Here is an 18,589-nt window from a genome sequence, read left to right as displayed (position 1 = left end):
TACACAAACAAAAACAATGGCAGCAGTTGGTACAAAAATCAGATAAGAGCGCACATGCAACGCTCAAAGAGATCAAAAAGTTACTCAATTCGTAATGCGGCTCGCACAGAACCTCAAGAAACAGAGGGAGTTTGTTTTTACAGAAATTATCTGAAGCAGCAAGTGCCAACGACCAGGGATTACTTCATCAGAAGCATTTACTTTTCCTTCTCAAGAAGAGCAGGAAGAAGATGAGCAGAGAAGAGCAAGAGGAAAAACTGGTTTCTTAATTGATCCAGGAAGGAGGAGGAAGAAGGCGATGGCACGGGGGTGCCAATATTTCAGCAGCCCACATGGAACCGACCCTGAGGGAAGCAGGACGGAGCTCACACAGCGGGAATAAAGGAGGGAAGAGGACGTTGTCCACGAGAAAGACAATCCAGTTTGTACCTTTCTTGTTTGAAAGGTATTTGAAATTCAAGCCCAGATCTGAGGAGTGAAGCACTGCAGTTTGAGCTACACCATCTTTATTGTATGCAGCAGAATAAATGCTGCTTTGTTGTGCCCCAAAGCAAGCTGAAGTCAATAGCCGTGAACCTCACATTCACAAAAAATGATTCTTTAACAAATTCCCTTTCTCATCTCACACTCACAGACAGTGTTTATGTTGCACCCTTTTAAGCATATATCCAAGGAGTACCCCCATTGCACACTACCGTGTGTTTGTTTAGTGCTGCGCTTGGTGCGATAGGATCATAGAAAATACAGCTAGAAGGGATTATCAGCTATCCCTATGAAAGCAGAGGATACAGTTTTAGCATTTCCCCATCTTTAAAGAACATATCCTGCATTAAATCAGGAACCATCTAATCTTGGACAAAACCAGCTCACTTCAGCAAGAAGGAAATAGATTCAAACATATTTTTTTCAATAAATATGTCAAATCAAGAGGTTTCAAGGCTTACATTTCTCCCTCTACTGTTTCTTCAATGCCACATATTGTGTTATCACTCTAAGGTGTTGAGCCAGTATGTGAACCTCTAGAACTGTATTTTTCTTTTTTTACCCCTCTCAAAGAGCAATGGCATTTCAAAGCACAACACTGACCTGAAACTTTATCAATTTAAAAAATGTGTGTTACCAGCACCTTGGGTGTAAGTAATTCTGCAAGCAGGGACACCTGCTCTCGTGTCCACTGCTCCAATCTCCAAGGAGATTTTTTGATCTCCTTGTCCATGCCAAAGGCAAGTCTCCTTGCCCCGCTGCGTGACCAAGGACCAACACTCAAAACCCAGAAGAACCAACTGCCTACAAGGAACAAAAAGAAAGTGAAATCAAGTTATCTGCAGCTGAAAGGCAGAGGGATGCTGAATCATCTCCCTGCCCTTCCACAACCGGTTTAAGCCAATCTAAGGCAGCCCAGCCCAGACACCCTCTCCTTGCCCCCAGCTGTGCATTCCTGTGGCCTCCCGGGTTCCAGTGCAATCCCATATGCAGTCAGTCAGATCAAGCAGCTGATCCAGCAGAAAATTAACTCAGAGAAAAAAAAAATAAGAAATGGTTTAGGAAAGATTATTTTAAAAAACAGAACCAGCTTCCTAACCTGCGTGCAGATGCAAGTGTCAGTATCAGGTCCAGGCTGGGATGGAAGGAGGAAAAGGCATCATTCTCAGCTGGAGCTTGGATTTAGATCAGGCTAAATTGGTCAAAAACCACACCCTAGGCAAGAGAGAAATTTAGGCAAATACCTGCCTGGCTAAGAGCAGGTTAGTGCTGCTCCTCAGGAAGTACAGAAGATGTTAGAGTTTGATGTTAGCTGAGCATCCAAAACACTGCTGCTTGGGTTTGGGGTTGCCATTAACGGGGAGCAAAGGGAAGGCAGCCACAGGGGTGTTGTGAGCCCCCCTGTTAGCACTTCCAAGTGCTCTCGTGTTATCGAATGTGGCTGTGGCTGCACAGCCTCTCTCCTCCCACCATCCCCCTTGCTTGGTTGGTTCCTAAACATGTCTTAGGACCGAGCTGGGAGTTTAATGCTGGTTCCACCACTATTTCAATAGCTCTATGAGTCATTTCAATGTCATCCCTCAGTTTCCCTGTCATTAAGAGGTGCACATGGACGCACACAAACACTCTAAATCATTCAGTGTGTTTCCCATGCACCTCTGGACTAGTTACCCGACGTTTATGCAAGGAATCTAATCATAATGAGCTAAGAGAAGGGCTGAATTTTATTTTTTCAGAATAGATGCAGGATCTGGTGCTGGATATTACTGGATATTTCTCACCTGAAAACACCAGATGAACAATCTATCAAATAAACAACAATGCTGACCTCCTTTTTCCTTTGACCCTCTTCTTCCTCCTTTGCCTAAGGAATGAATCTTAATGTTGGCATAAACTTACTGCATATGCATGGTTCCTGAAATTACCTTGGGCTGGATTTGGTGTCACAGATAAACCCTTCCATCCTGCTTTCCCCTTGCTTTCCAAGTAAGATTTGGGAAGCAGCAGCCTACATTTCTTATCTGAGATTGTTATTTACTGCTGCAGTAGACATCTACCCAGACTAAACAGGGTGGGGACTCCATTATTGTAGATGTTTTATGCACCGAGTTAAAATAAGACAAAAATACACACGGTGAAATCACTGCTTTAGAAAGTTGACAAGTTTCAAAGCAGTTTGCCACAAAGCTGTGTGCCAGGCAGCAGCAGAACAGGGGATGGCAACAGCAGGGTAATGCAGATGTGTACGGTACCCCTGTGCAGGTTGATGGGTCCAAACCACGTAAATGCTGCTGGTTTCATGATGCTTAAATGATGATCCCCCTCAGCCCTGGGTTTCTAACCCTTCCCCAGCAACTCTCCTCGCTGCCAGTTGGAAAAAGTGGCCGGGGCTTTGTGCGCGCAGCCACACGCGTCTGTGTGCACGGGAACATCTCCATCACCGCGTCTGAAACACTTTGCTCTTGGGTTTGTCCTGGCCAGACTCTCTGCGACCGTACTCCAGAAAGAAAAAAAAAAAAAAAAAAAAAAAAAAGAGGGGTGTGTGCGTGCGGTGTGGGCACGGTGGCGATGTGCTCGCCCCTTCCCTGCGCCCTCCCGGTGTGTCCTCCTCTTAGTGCCATTCCCCACAACGCACCCGCCGGGGGCCGGCTCCCTTTTTCCCCCCCGAGCCGCCAGCCTCGGCGACCCTCCCGACAAAGCAACCTGATGGGCTGTTCCTCCTCTAGGCAGCGCCGGGGATTTTCCTCTCCCCGGCGCTTTGCAGCGGGCTAGAGAGCGCCTGGCTGCCCCAGCCTGCTCCTCCCACCAGAGCCACCCTCCCGCTGCCTCTCCGCCGAGCACCACTGCGCGCACGGCCACAGCTCGCCGCTGCCGCCCTCCCTCCCCTCCTCTCCTCTCTTTCCCTCTCCTCTCCGCTCCGTCCCATGGGCCGGGACCACCGGGCAGCCCCCTGCGGGCCATGAGCCGGCTGCGGAGCCTCCCGGGGGGCCGCCGGCCGCCGCAGTGAGCATCCGCCCGGCACCGTGCTCCGGCCACCGGCGGCGCGCATGGTGGAGGGCAGCGCCCCTCGGCGGGGCAGCCCCGAGCCCCCCGAGCCCCCCGCGGCTCCCCGGGGCCGCCGGCCAGCAGCGATGCGGGCGGCGGGGCGCGGGCAGCCCGCCTCCTGGCTCCTGGTGCTGGGCGCCGCCGCCCCCGCGCTCTGGCTGCGCTGCGTCCTGGCCGACTTCACGGTGGACAACGAGGTGCACTCCAGCTTCATCCACCGCCGGCTGCGCGGCCCCGAGCGCCGCGAGATGCAGCGGGAGATCCTCTCCATCCTCGGCCTGCCGCACCGCCCGCGGCCCCACCTCCACGGCAAGCACAACTCGGCCCCCATGTTCATGCTGGACCTCTACAATGCCATGGCCGGCGAGGAGGGGGCGGCGGGGGCCGCGGCCGAGGAGGGAGAGGGCTTCTCCTACCCCTACAAGCCCATCTTCAGCACCCAGGGGCCGCCCCTGGCCAGCCTGCAGGACAGCAACTTCCTCACCGAGGCTGACATGGTCATGAGCTTCGTCAACTTGGGTGAGTGCCTGCCCTCGGCGAGGCTGAACGCGGGGGGGGACCGGGCGAGGGGAGGCCAGTGCAGAGCCCCAGACACGGGTGGGAGGCACAGGTGGCCCGCTGAGGCCGGAGGGAGCCGCTGGCACAGGGCGAGGACAGGCAGGTAGCAGCCCTCATACAGGCGACGTCTTGGTGAGGCTGAGCAGCGGTGCGCAGAGCGCCCCGTCCTTCCACCTTGGTGCTCGGACAGCCACCGGGCTCACCGCGCTCCACCCCGCGCACTGACACGCCACGTTCCTTTGTTGTCCTCTCCCTTCGAGAGTTACGTGCCGCACCTCAGAAATGGGATTTGCAGGTATGAGCTGAACGGGACAATTAGCGGGGCCGTTCCGCATCCCGCACTGCCAAGGAAGATGCCAAAGCCAGGCAGGAGAGCAGGGCACGGCACCGCTCGTGGCCCTGGGGACACGGAGCCACCGGGGCTGCCCAGGTGCTTGGCACCCCGTGGCGTCCCGGTGTAGCCTTCCCCGAGCTGAAGGGGCCGAGCTGCTTGCACGTGTTCTCCTAACGGCTCAAGAGGGATTCCACAGTAAATCCTTATTTACTCTTGCAGCTTTTTTCTGTTGACCCCGGTTTATGCAGCTAACTTGCCTCTTTTCACAAGCACATGTGGATGGGTTTATGCAAATGATACAAAAGTTGGCATGCTTTGTATGCGGCTCGCTAGGCCTCTCTAATTGGATGCCATGGCCCAATCTGATTTCTATTTGCTTGCTGTAGATTGCACACCCGTTTGGACTGACTTGGCCGGATTTGAGTAAAACACTGTCAGGACGAGTGTTCTATTTTAAATATATAATTATAGACCCTGGTTCACTCTATCCATTTTTAGACCTCATCATGCGCAGCTCTGAAACCACCACGCGTACAGATTGGGTGCCTGCAAGTTCAAGACAGAACGCGAATAGTATTTGCAAAACAAGATCAGCTCAAACTTTGCCCCAAACCAAGAGGAGAGCAAGAGGAGCGCACCTCTAGCATGTAACCCGCCAGGCACCACAGGCACCCCCCTCATCGATAAATCCATTACCGCCTTTGTGGATGTCACTGTTCCGACACCTTGGCTGTCTGGAGCTTCCGAGGCAGCACACATTAAACCACCATCCCTCTAATCCCCGTGCGTTGACTAACTGAAAACTGTCAGTAGCTGCAAAGGCTCTGTGACACGCGTCAGTAATTACTGGCCACGGTAGCCATCCCAGCACGGTTCTTGCGTGATACGGAGACGGCACCGTGCGAGAGCTCTATTTTGCGCAAGCTGCACCTCCTTATTACATGCCATAAGCTTCACAGCAGGAACCCGATTTACATTTGGCCCAGGGACTGCGGTCTTGGAGAGTGCTGATACTTTCCATTTACAATTATCGTGTTTGCCTAATCACTGCTAGATACTTAAGCTGATCGGCAATGATACATTTAAATTATCAAATATTTGAGCAGCCAAAAGTACAAATGGCAGTCAAATATTTGACTTTGGAGATTAGAGTGATCTTGCAGACATTGTTGCCTGTGGTCCTTGGGTCCTACACGATGTACACCCGGAGTGCAGGGAGAGTTCCTGACACAAGACAAAGGACTGGAAGGAACTACGGTGAAATTCACGCTTCTGTGAATTTCAGTAGAGTGGAGCGTTTGTGAAACATACCTGGTGGGAGGAAGCTTAGCTCTGGGGAAGCAGCTGTGCCCCTCCTGTGTGGAACTATTTCACTGCAGACCTTTCATTGGTAAAATTGCAGCGCTCCAGTCCCACACCTCCTACGCAAGGAGAAGCCTTCCTGCAGCCTGTGGGAGTTTTACATACAAGGAGTTAATGTTCAGGTCCCAAATTACTTTGAATACAAAGGGTTTGTGATTAGAGTGGAATCGATCCATAAGCTGTGAAGTAAAAATTACATTATTGGATGTGTCTAAGTGAGAACGTTTTATGGAGCAGGTTGTACCTGTACAAACTGTTCACACTCAAAGTCCCGATGTGATGTGATGATGGTAGTGGATAGATGAATTTCGACCTGTTGGGCTTTGTAGTTAGCTTAGAAATCTGAAAGCGTTATTTCAGATACTTAATTACCATTTTACTTACTCATTCTCAGCATGGTCAGAGAGTAGAAAGCACAGGCAAAACCCAATAGTTTTACAAAAGACAGGTGGAATTATTACCAGCAAGGCGCATTTCAGAGGTTTATCTGTACTGTTTTGTTCCCTTGTCAACAGTGCATGCCAGGACGAGTTTAAAAAGGACAGAGATCTATAACAGCTTTCTTCATCACCGTGCACACCTTTCATCCCATTATAGTCATCGGTCTTTCATCTTTATAGGACAAAGACAGGCTTGTTTATGGACATTTTAATGAGTTAGACCAGCCACTCGCTCCCATACATAGTAAAATGCAACACCTGCTTCTATATGTGCAGCTTTCTGTGCCATTCAGGGAAAATAAGAAGATCTATTATAGGATCGATATTTTTCTGGGGACTTTCTGCAATGATCCCTTTTACACCAGAACTGAGTTGCTAAATGAGACTGTTGTAAGCTGTGTCCTAGTTTTGTAAGAGATACTCTGTGAGCACGACGTTTCACAGGTAGGCTTTTATTACCATAGGAGAGCCATCACAATGAGGAAGTGGCACAGCATAATAAACTTTCATCTCAGTAATGGAGGAAGTAAAAACGAGTAAAGAAATAATATAGAAATTTCAATAAACTAAACATGTTATTCCAGGCTTCCAAATGCTAATCTATATGCATATTTTTTTTTTCTTTATTCATAATCCCTACCTACTTGTACAGCTTTAGAGGAAAAAAATACAAAAATAAATATTTACATTGAAAGATTTAATGCACTACATAGTACAAAAAAAAAAAAAAAAAAAAAAAAGAAAAAAAAAAACACAAAAAATACCCACAAAAAACTCCAACCCAACAACAAAAAAGTACACAGTGATTTCTATGGAGATTCTGTGTATATTTATTCCAAAGAATTTATAGTGAGTATTGGTAGGGAGGAACCCAAATACAGGTGCTCCATTTCAGGGTTATGTTGCAGGGAGCTTTGTACTAAGCTTGTAATATCACTGTAAAATCCTGACAATTAATTAGATTTAGATTTATAACCAGTTAATTCACAGGCTACGTTTCGTCTTAACTTACACCTGTGCTAAGATGGATGAGGAATGGATTTGTGTCAAGAATGAAGTTACATGTAAATTAAAAGAGAATTTAGCCACAGTGGTCTGACGAAGCTAGTCAGTTAATTACCGTCTAATTTTATAAAATTTATTACTCTAATTTCATTAGCTGGAATTCCACTTCAGACCCTGTCCAAATAAAGTTTACAAACTGATCCATTTTAAGCACTGAAAAGACACAAAACATTTTTTGCACGAGTTTAAATTTCAAGTTTATAAACAGCAGCTAAGGAGTAAACATCCTCCACATTACTTAGACCCTCTCGTCTAAAAATAATTGAGTTGTCCTTATGTGGGTAATCTTGACTTGGTAAACAGACTTGCTGAGAATATTTTTTTAAAAGAGTCGGCACAAGTGATATGCAATTTGTTAATTTGTCTCATGGTTGATTATAAAATGAACAACATTGTTTAATCCTGGCAAAAAATGGGGGGGGGGGGGGGGGGGGGAGGGAGGGGAATTAGTCATTCTTGGAAGGAGCACATGAAAGTGGCTTTTGTTAATGTAAATCAAGAAGCTGAAGAGCCCCCAAGTTTCCTTTTATTTCATACCATCTGGCTATCCTTTTTGTTGACAAGTGTTTGGCATAGAGAACCATCTCTTTGCCCTTTAATAACAGGCTTTAACACTGTAGGGTATTAGAAAAAGATTCTATAACAGTTAAAAAATTTCCTTCGGGGAATACTTTATAAAGTGAGCACGGGCTGCAGGCATTTGCAGCTGTAACCTGGCTTGTGTTAAAATTTGGAAGGGGCTGCCTTGCATTCCAGCTCACTACAGGCCTTCATTGGTGTACAGCCAAAGGTTAATATAGATGTCACACAGTTTTTCTTTGGAGAGCCTCAGATATAAGAGTACGCGTACAGCTGTGTTTTTAGTAACCCTTTCATAATCACTTCTTTTAAACCTCATTTTCCTGCTTATATAAATCAAAGATTTTCAAGGATATTTGACCTGGATTTGAACTTATTTGATCTTCACATATTTCCCACTTGAAACAAAGCAGATTAAATGCTAGCCCTGAATGCCTGGTCATGATCACATGGGTCTGTCCATACATTAGGCCAAGCCCTCGGCTTTTTCTTTCTCCTCCACCTAGTGCTGTTACCGGCTCTCAAGCCCGAACAGGTACACCCTGTAATTGTTTTAGACAGTGTGGATGTATACAGCGCTTGGTGGTACAAGAACGGCTACGGTAGAAAGCCTGCAGCAAGCAGCACTTAGGGACTGCCCTGACTGCAGCACAGAACAGGTATTCCCTCAGTGTCCGGCCAGTTGTAGAGAGAAATTCCTTCCTTTCCAAATCGCCGGGTGCAAAATTATAAAACAGCAGCAGCGAGCGATGTACCTGCATCCCACGGCTGCGGTGGTAGCAAAGAAGCTGTCAGCCAAGGACAGAGGTAGCCAAGGACAGATGTCCTCGTGCAAGGAAAAAAATAACGCGTGGAAATTGTCCCCCTCTGCTCGCTCGCCTTTGTAGGTGTCTGCCAGAGGAGCAGGGGCTCCGCACAGCTCCCGCACAGGCTCTCCTGGGGAGGCGAGGCCCCCACCAGCATCTGTGGCCTGAAAGCCAAAGCACGGCGGCTTGTAAAGTGCTTTGAAGGAGACGGGCCTTGATGGCCAAGTCTTGTGATGCTTGTAACAGGAGCTGGGCACAAGTGAAGCGTGCAGGACCCGCTCCTCTCCGAGCACCGGGCCCCGTTTGCCGTCGGTCTTGGTTGCGTGCCCGCGTGTGCGTCCCCACCGCTCCTTTTGCAAAGGAGGTTTAGTGGCCCCTGGGCAGGCAGCACGAAGCCAGGCGTTACGTTTTCTTCTGTAAATAAGCTTGAAACGCTTTTTCGGGTAGGGGGGAGAGATGTGGGAGGGAAGGTTACACAAGTGGTTGGAAACATTAATTAAAAACAAGATTATAACTATTAAAGCCTCGTCGGGGCTGTTGACAGGCTCCTTTTAAATAGGACACTGCTATGTTTTAGTTTAATACATTCTGGCAGTGTCACCGGGGTTAAGGCTAATACTGGGATGTGTGGATCCTGTCATGTTATTGTCAGGAGGAATGCAGGGATTAGGTTTAAAAGTGGCGGTGGGTGAGTGGTGCAGCTGTGTATACTTATTATAAAAGATTTAAGTCCCACTGGTAAAATCAATATATTAAATTGCAAGAGCCTCTGTTTTTAATTAGTTTAAATCAAATATACTGTTAGTGCCATTATGGCTTCAATCCTTGGACCAAGTGAGGAAATGCTAATATTTACACAGAAACTGTTAATTTGTGGTTAAAATGATAACAAATTTAGTTTTACACATCTAAATTGTTCTAACTTGATGAATACCAGTGAGAAGTTGCAATGATGGATGAAGTCATCTGAGCAAGAGCACAAGTAAGCAAATTTTGATAGCGGGCCGGATAAAGAGACTACCTGTTAATATCAAGCATTAAGAGACCATGGTATTTTAAGCCCCTTCCAGTAGTAGTCATCCTCTCTGAGGCCTGCATCAAAATATCCACTTGGAATTAATTACATAGATATAGAAGCTTTTATATAAAAATATATTTCTTCTCTAAACGGAAGGAACTTCTAAGGAAAGCAGTGAGCTTTTGGAATTAGTTTCAGGGTTAAGATCCTCATTCTACAAATGTTTGAAATAAATGGGACTACTCACTAGGACTAATCACATGGATAAAGCTTTGCACATGCACATGTTTGGGAAATGGAAACCCAAGAGAAAATTCTTGGCTAGGTCTTCATTTGGTGTAAATTGTCGAATTTCTACTGAAGCTGGCCCTACGGTCTCATTTATACAACTGTGTGTCCAAAGTAATTCCAATAAACTCCCTCTTGATTTACACTAGCACAATTGAGAACAGAATTGGGCCAAAGAAATACCCCTGTGTTGAAATAATGAGCACGCGGTAGTTTCTGCTACAGCTTCAAACAGTTTTCTCTCCTAATCTTGAAATTGTTTTTGAGGGAGGTTTTCTTTACTGCAAACAATCAAAACACGAGCGAGCTCCTATTAGTCACTGCTTATCATTACTAGCCGAACCCTTGTTGTTGAACTACAGCTGAATTCCCATCTATGCAACAAACAGAATTTAGCAAATAATGTTTGACAAAAATGTGAAACTGATATTTCTTAATACAAGACATATTTCATGTGGAGAAACTTCAGCGATGAAAGATTCCTGGTATCAAAATATCTGAATCACAGTACAAATAAACAGTGTGTTGTAAAGACTGCGGGGCCGAATTCCATGCTGGAGTAATTCCATTGAAGGCAGTGGAGCTGTGCCAGGAGATAAACTGCCATCTAGATTTTTTTTGGTGTACATGTGAAAACCAGAAGTGTTTAAGATTTTGTCAGTAAACATCTTTGCTAAGAGAAAGCTGCAGGTAGCAAAATTCAAGCCAACTCTTATTCAAGTATCTCTTTTTGAAATCCTCATTTTGTTGATGAAACCAATTTGCTGTGGCCCTGCTTATTTGGGTATACACTGTACAGTCCCATTATTTATACATGGTCCCGATTTACAGCAGGTTACATATAAGAGCTCATATGTGCAAGCCTGCAGGATCTGGCCCCGCAGTAATGTGCCATGCAGGCTCTTTTAAACATTCGTGTCGACTGCATGTTGGAGTCAGTGAAAATCCTTTAGTGATCCAGATCGAGTGGATTGAATTAATGGCAACTTTGAGACTACAAGTTTTAGTGTAATTGCTTTATTGTTTTGGAACCAAGATGCTTACAATCCGGTTCCTGTGCAAACATGTTTAACGTGTGTTAATGTGTTTCAAAACCAGACCCTCTCCGCAAAATTCTGCTTTTCATTAATTGACATCAGTAGCATGGTACAGTATTTCAAAGCACTGGCCAAATATAAACTGTGTTTCTAATTTCCTTACTTTCCTGTGTTTGGAATGCCAATGTTAATTTGTTCCCATGGAAGAGTGAGAGCTGCCAACCACAGTTTTATATAAATGGCTTTACAGTGCAGGGCTGCCAACATTAAATGATACTTAGGAATTTTCATGACATTTTGTATTTAATTCTTGTGTATGTGAGAGAAATAGAGAGAGATATATGGGATGTTGAACAACTGCACAAACACTGATGATCAAGGCAAATGCTTGCAGTAATTTATCCTTTGCTTAGCTATTACTTCATGCTTCTTCTCATTTAAGGGTTTTTTTTTTTTTTTTTTTTTTTTTTTTTAATAGTCTATCAGATATTACATAGCATTTTCCCTGTGCCTAGAAAAAAACTATTTTGCAGTGAATTTTGTTGCTAACTATCCAGATAGCTCTATGGTTCCTCCCACCTCCCACAATGCTAGTTATTTATTAATAGATTAGCAGAAGGGCTTTTGTTTATGTTGTTCTTCTCACCATTATGCACTAGATTGTAAGAATGTGCTATTACTCAGCATGAGAAAGCGGGGAAGTAAAAAAAGCTCCCACAACTATGTACAGGAGGATTAAATGATTTTGATTTAAATTGCCAATATTTTTGTCTAAAAGAACAGGCACAGCTAGATAAAATCAATTGATTTCTTAAAGAAATTCAAGCATAATCATAGTTTCTTCAGTGGTATGTAGTGTCTTCATACATGAAACAAACGCAAAGTTCCATTTAACAAATTAATTTTAAACTGACGGTGAAAACAAGGTCTGTTTATGTACTTCTCCTTTCATTCCTGGAAGATATTCAAAATACAAATTGTTCATGTTTCAGTAGACTCCTGTTAATGAGCGCTATGGTTTATCTCCCAATTTTCCCATTTTATTGGAACAGGTGCAGTGTCTGCCATCTGTGCCAGCGCTGTGCTATACCAACAAACAAAGTGTTGTTTTGGTTCACTGGATTTAAAAGTCTCCTGAGAGTAAAGAAATGAAAGAGAAAGAATTTAGAAAGTGCCTAGTGAAGGAAAGGCACTTCAAGTAATGTGCTTTGTCACTCAAGTCTTTCCGTAAATTACCTTAAACTATTTCTAAACTGTTTGAAAAATTTTATCCGTAGAGTGTTAAGTTTCTGTTGCATCTTGGAGGTCACACGCTATTCTTTATCATCTTTATCTTTCTGCAATAGCTTCCAATCTAGACTCTTCTGTTATCAGGGTGAATTAAATTTTACAGGAGTAAAAATTCTGCCATGTCTTGAAGTGGAAGAACTGTAAACTTTCAAATTTTGTCTGTTTCTGATTCTGCCTTATTTAAAAGATACTGCAAATAACCCAAGTTTAAAGAAGATTATGTTGTAATTAGACAGACAAACTCATAATTATTTAAGGGCTAAAACAACAACAACCCTTTCAGGTTCATTTTGACAGTGTTTATCCAGTGTATCTGGAAAGGCTTACAATTAAAGTGCCTGAAGGGTGGGGATGAGATTTTTCAGCATGCAGTCAGTACTATCAGGTCCACCTGGCCTGGGAAACTATGCAGGCTTTGTAGTAGAGAAAATCCTTTAACTTAGATCTTCATGGCAAGCTCTTAAAAGCTACCTTCCTTTTAAAAAAGAAACAACAACAACAACAAAAAAAAAAGGATGGGAGGGGAGAGAGGGCACTGCTTCCCTCTAAATAATAATTAAAACGAGCCAGTGCCTTGTGAGGCTATTTATGACGAGGGCACAAAATCATGTTGATCAGGCTGATAATGTTGTGGTGCACCATGTTTTAAAGTTTTGCCTGTTGTGCACAAGTGCCTTTCAAGTGAGCAAAAAGTTTCCTCTCATTAGGCTGCAGCCTCCCAGCGTGCGATGCTGGTCTGAATTACACCTCCACGAGGAGCCCCTGATGGCATCAGCTGGAGCAGGCTGGCACAAGGCCACCGCAGCAGTGAAGTCACCGCAATTGACACCATCTGAGGATCTGGCACGATGTCTTCACCAGGTTTTGTAAATCTGGTCGAGCTTTGACTCTTACTGGGGCCACCGCGCCAGATTCTGCCTTCAGCCACCTCGCTTTGTTGGCACTGCTGCAGCTGCCTCGGTCCTCTGATTTTACCAATTGTTCTTTCCACAGTAGAGTGGCAGTAAAACTTTTTAAAAGAGACCAAAAGAACCCTGGGAGATCTACTAAAAAATACTCATAAAATAATACAGCATCGGTAGTTGGGGGCTGTAATTCAGACGGAGAGACAAGCCTCTTACCGGGTGAGGGCTGGGAGCAGGGCTGGCAGCATTTCCCTACTCATCTACCTGAAACCCCCACTGGCTTAAGGAGTCTTTTGGCACCCCGAAGGAAAGCAAGTTCAGGTTTATCGGTTAAATGGAAGCCAAAAAAAAATATGATAATTAAGAAATTTTGAATTCTGGTGCTTACCAGTTAGCGGCGTTCAAATGCTTTTGTACCAACATGCGAACAACAATTTATTTACACCATCCAAGTGCCTACAATAGCACGAACAACAATTGTTCACCACGACCCATGATCAATTCCCAACAATACCTGTTCTGTCTGCTGGTAGATGCTGGCAATCTGCTCCTTCCCTGGTTTTCAGGGTTAAAACTTATTGCTTCTAACATTCAAAATATTCTGAGCGTTTTTATCTCACTACTTTTATTTGTTTATTACTGTGCAGTATTTATAATCCCACAGGGACTTTTCAGAGTTTTATAAAGAGTTCTGCACATCCCTTTTGCTGAAGGTTGTGTGGCACTATAAACAACATGCTGAGTGTAAGTTCCCCTTTCTGACCATAGCCTTAAAAAATCCAGCATTCATTAAGAGAAAGGAGGGGATTTTTTTTTTTTTTTCTATTTAAGAAAAAGAAATAAGGGGAAAAAAAAAAAGAAGTAACTTTAGCCTCATGATCTGCTAGCTACATAAAGCAGTAATGTTCAGTTGAGACAGGGAAAAACCAGAACTGCTGGAGATTGGTTGTTTCCTTTTGGAGGAAACAATAAATGTGCCCACTTGTATTTTAACAACATTACTACTGGGCCCCCTAATTACACAAATATACTTGTAATAAACTGCAGAAGAGAAGAGCTAAAAAAGAATCACTCAGCACAGGACTTGCTCTTCAACTCAGAAAGAAGCTTTTAGGAACCAGTCTTTAAACCTTGGGCCGAATCAGAAGATTAAGATATTTCAGCACTCCACGATGAGTCATTTGTCTTCTAAGACAGGTGAAAAGGAGAAGGTAATCGGACATGTGGTGCAAAACCTCTCTTGCTGGTGTGAACACAGCTTTGACCTCTGCCTACAACAGTTCCTGCAACTCGGTGGCACACATTATAATCAAATTACAAGAATATTGGACTCTGTAGCCCCAGATCTCTGACCATTACGCCCCATTAAAACCTAACACAGGGGACACAGAAGTACATGAGAGAATCCAGAAACGTGCTCAAGTAAACTCCAAATATTTCTTTAGAAAACAGTAACTGTCACTGTGCTCGTTAGTCCACAGCCATACCATGAGAGTTGTTTCACTGAAAATATGGCAGAGTGGGGGAAAACCATAAATCAGCGTGTCTGATGGTCTGAAAGTTTTTCCTCCCCATATTGGCAGCCGTAGTCCAGCACAAAAACAGTGACTGGTGGGCAGGAGACTGAACTGGAGAAGAGTGATCTGTGTGCCTGCTTCTTGGGAGACACTTTCTTAAATGCCACACTCTCATCTCTGTGCTATTTTTAAGAATTGCACTCAACAGGACGGGAACTGTGTTCTCCTCATTCATACCAAAGCGATGTGAAGACGTGTGTTACGACAGCTGATCTTTTACCCCAGAACTGCAATTGCAAAATTGTGTTCAAAGACAAAAAAAAAAAAAAAGATCACTACAAAACAAAACAGCAAATGCTGTTGTTAGGGGCTGACTCAGGAGGCCTGCATGGCCCAGCCCTAGCGGGAGGCTCAGCATCAGGAATCCAGCACCGCGCTACACGAGTGTGGTATGCAGGGCTAGGTGCTGCTGATGGCACTCACGGTGTTATCTCGTAAAAAAATTCCTCTTGTATAATACAGATGGTGGGTGGGAATTAAACGGAAGATAAATCTCCTAACCCCCAGATGATTTTATGCCTGGAGCGCTGGCCACCAACGTTTGTAGCAGAAAGGAGACACGCACACATTCTCTACATGTGCATTTCTGTCTTCTGAGCACAGTTCTGAAATAACAAACTGGCCATCACTCGAGGACAGGAGCACGTTACATCTACCAGCAGAACTATACGTGGATGTCATCCACTTACAGACCTTTAATATTCATGGTTCTTAGGCCCATGTACCACATTATTAAAAGACTAAGCAATCCCCTGGCTGTTTCTCAATAAAATTGTCTTGCACAGAAACCTTCCTAGAAAGCCAGAAGGCCATGTGCATAAGCTGTGAGTCCCACTGCAGCCAACAAGACAGGGAGCTGCTGTGCTGTGTCGGGTAGGAAGGATCGGTTCACTGTTGGGCAATGACCTTGTCCCCAGTTCCCATGTTTCAAAAGCAGGAAAATGCTGCAGTGCCCCACCTGCCTTGGCAGCACATAGGAAACACGATGATCTTAAAGAAAAACGTGAAATGCGTCATGAAGCCCCACACTCTGGAATATCTGTTTAAGCAGTAATTGACATCTCTGAGCATTATTTTCCAAAACGTTTCCTCCCATGCCCATAAACACTGTATTTCTATCGCACAATCCTGGCTTACAAACTCTGCTCATATCCCCAGACCTTCCATATGCAGAACACCTGAAAAATATACAACAGAGGCAACAGCATGGGCGCAAGAGAAGAGCTGTGCTCTGGCAGAGTTTTCCCCTCCAGGGCACGTGGACCTTTCTCCTGAATAGTTTTTGCCCCCATCACAGGCAGCAGCTCTCCTCTCCCAATGCTTGCCCGCCCAAGAAATGCACAGACGTTTGTTATTGCACAGGCAAGCTCCAAAGGTCCTGCCCATCGCGGTCTTACGGCACGGCACGGATTGTGTACATTCCACGTCAAAATTGTGCTGATTGCAATCGAAGGCTGAGATTCTTATCTGATGGTCGAACGCCTGATATCTGCTGGTTATTTTGTAATATCCTACAAACTCCTTTCTCAACAAAACCAGAATCTGGGATTTAAGCTAAGAAATCCAGCAAGCCATATGCTTTCAAACCTGGAAGACTGGTTCCTGGATTATTTTCTTTTACCAGAGTAAGCCACAAAAAAGGCTCGGTTCCCAGCACATGCAGCTCCCATCGTGTTCCTCCCGGGAAGCCCGCGCAGGTGTAGACCCAAACTTTGGAATATTTGGGGAGCTGCTGGTATTGTTGCGGCAATACATTACTAAAGAAAGATTAATTAGATTTACGTTATTTATTTGGGCAGCTGTTCAGTAGATAAAAGGAGGCCTGATGCAAATGAAATGAATAAGCACTAAGAGGCCAATTTGCAGTCGTTTCTCTGCTTGTGTCCCTTATCACAGCCAGCGAAGAAGCGGGCACATTCCTTTGACAAAAATAAGGCATTTGAAGATTCCATCAGCTGAACTTTCTCTTTCAAGTGCTGCCAGTAGATGCACAATGTATACATGTGCTTTTAAAAGACTTTTATTTTGAACTCAAGATGTGAATCTATGGTATTAAGAAAAGCAGAACAATCCTTTATTTAGCTGCACCTGCACCTTAATGCCTAATGAGTTTAGTCTGATGGAATCCAGACCTCAGGAAGGATTATAAATTCTCATTTGATTTCATTTACTTCTAAAATACCTTAAACCAGCTGTACCAGTCTAGAATCCAGTCCTTCTTTCTATATCAGTTTTGCAAATGTTGTTGAATCTTTTGCTGTATTAAGTAACCTTATGCTCCATAATAACACACCAATAGTAATAAGGACCAGAAGGCAACTCGAAAAAATCATGTAGTGGAAAGATAATTAGCAGCAATAGAAGCTTGAAAAGCATTGGTTTACAAGCACAACTTTTTATAAAGTTCTTCTTGCTCTGGAAGCAAAACTTGGAAAAGAATTGAAACTAAGCTAGCAGTCAATATCCTCTTTCTCTGGCCTGTCCTGGCAAACGATGAGTGCACATGTTCCTCCATGTGCTAGCGGTACCTCGGCCATTTCTGTCTGCTTTGTGCAAACACATCAGGGATGCTTGGGCACTGATCTTCCCGAGATTACTGACTCAAGCTATTTATTATGAACAGTATCTAATTTATCAAATACATCTGAAGTGTTCTTAGTTTGCCCCAGTGTCATTACTGGAATGCAAGAGCATAATGTGCTGCTGTCGCATCTCTGCAAGATCAAATCACAGCATCAAAGAATCATTATATCATTTTTGTTTTTCTTTGCATGTTCTATGCACGTGCCTTCCTGCAGACCAAGGTGCCCATGCTGCAGGCTCCCAGCTTCCTGCAGAGAGGCTCACACCTCTCTGAGAGAGAGGCACGCACCCTCAGAAGAGCAGGACACTTTGAGCGCTGCTGCCCTCGTGCTCCAAGGCTGAGCACTCTGCCAGGCTGCCGGGCACCAGCAAGCTGCCTTCCCTTACCTGAGCTTACCTTAAAGCTGGTTGAAACACATCATGTTTCTTTGCTTCCCCCTAAACTGAAATTCAGTCACAGCTGAAGAACTGCTTCACACTTGGAATCTATCAAGAAGGACCTTTTTATTTCACAATTTGCATTTCAACCCCAACAGCCCATTTTAGGTTTCCCTGCAGTAGTCTCCTGTGCTGCCTCTTATCTTCCCTGGCTGAATGCAGACGATTTCTGCCCAGATCTGTTCAGCCGCTTGTCTCTCCTTCCTTGGGCCCGGGGATTTGTTTCCATTTGCTCAGTGCTGTGTGTACAAGCAGACAGAGCCGACTGCTGGTTTTTGCATCAGTGACTTTTTGAGAGGCCCCCAGCCTCCAAGCAGATTACAGGAAGCACCTTGAGCCCCATTTGTCTGCTGCCTGGACTGGGGGATTATTTTCCTCAGCGAACCATATTGTCATTAACTTTTCTCCCTCTTCGTGCTCTGCAGCCCCCTCCCTGCTGAGACACCCGTCGCCCTGCTCGCTTCTCCAGCCCAATGCTGCCCTGTCCCACGCTGTGGCTGCCACCTTCCTGCCCCTGGTCTGCGGTTCCTCCCCGTCCTCCCCAGGTTGCCACTATCTCCTTGACCCTTGGATGTGCTGGCAAAATGTGTGACTTGGAGTTCACACCTAACGCTGGCGCAGCTTCCTGCTGAGGTTAGCCTCACCAGATACACCTCATCGATTTCACAGCACCATGAAAGCAGCCGTGTTGTCCCCCGAATTACAAAGAGAAAGAAAGAGGTATAAAGTAGCAGTCAGCTGTATTCGAAGAAGGAAAAGAAAGATATATTTGTACATCTCC

General features: G+C 44.9%; 1 protein-coding gene across 1 annotated transcript in view; it reads left to right on the top strand.

Moving 5' to 3' along the window:
• Positions 1 to 3,530: 3,530 nt before the first annotated feature.
• The window catches only part of BMP7 (bone morphogenetic protein 7), a 44,153-nt gene continuing 29,094 nt past the window's right edge, over positions 3,531 to 18,589 (top strand). The window contains exon 1 of the mRNA XM_032198621.1: positions 3,531 to 4,047. Coding sequence (XP_032054512.1) covers positions 3,531 to 4,047 — 517 coding nt within the window. The remainder of the gene's footprint in view (positions 4,048 to 18,589) is intronic.

This window comes from Aythya fuligula, chromosome 16 (assembly GCF_009819795.1).
Source record: "Aythya fuligula isolate bAytFul2 chromosome 16, bAytFul2.pri, whole genome shotgun sequence".
Lineage (NCBI taxonomy): Eukaryota > Metazoa > Chordata > Aves > Anseriformes > Anatidae > Aythya > Aythya fuligula.
This window is presented reverse-complemented; position numbering and strand designations above follow the sequence as displayed.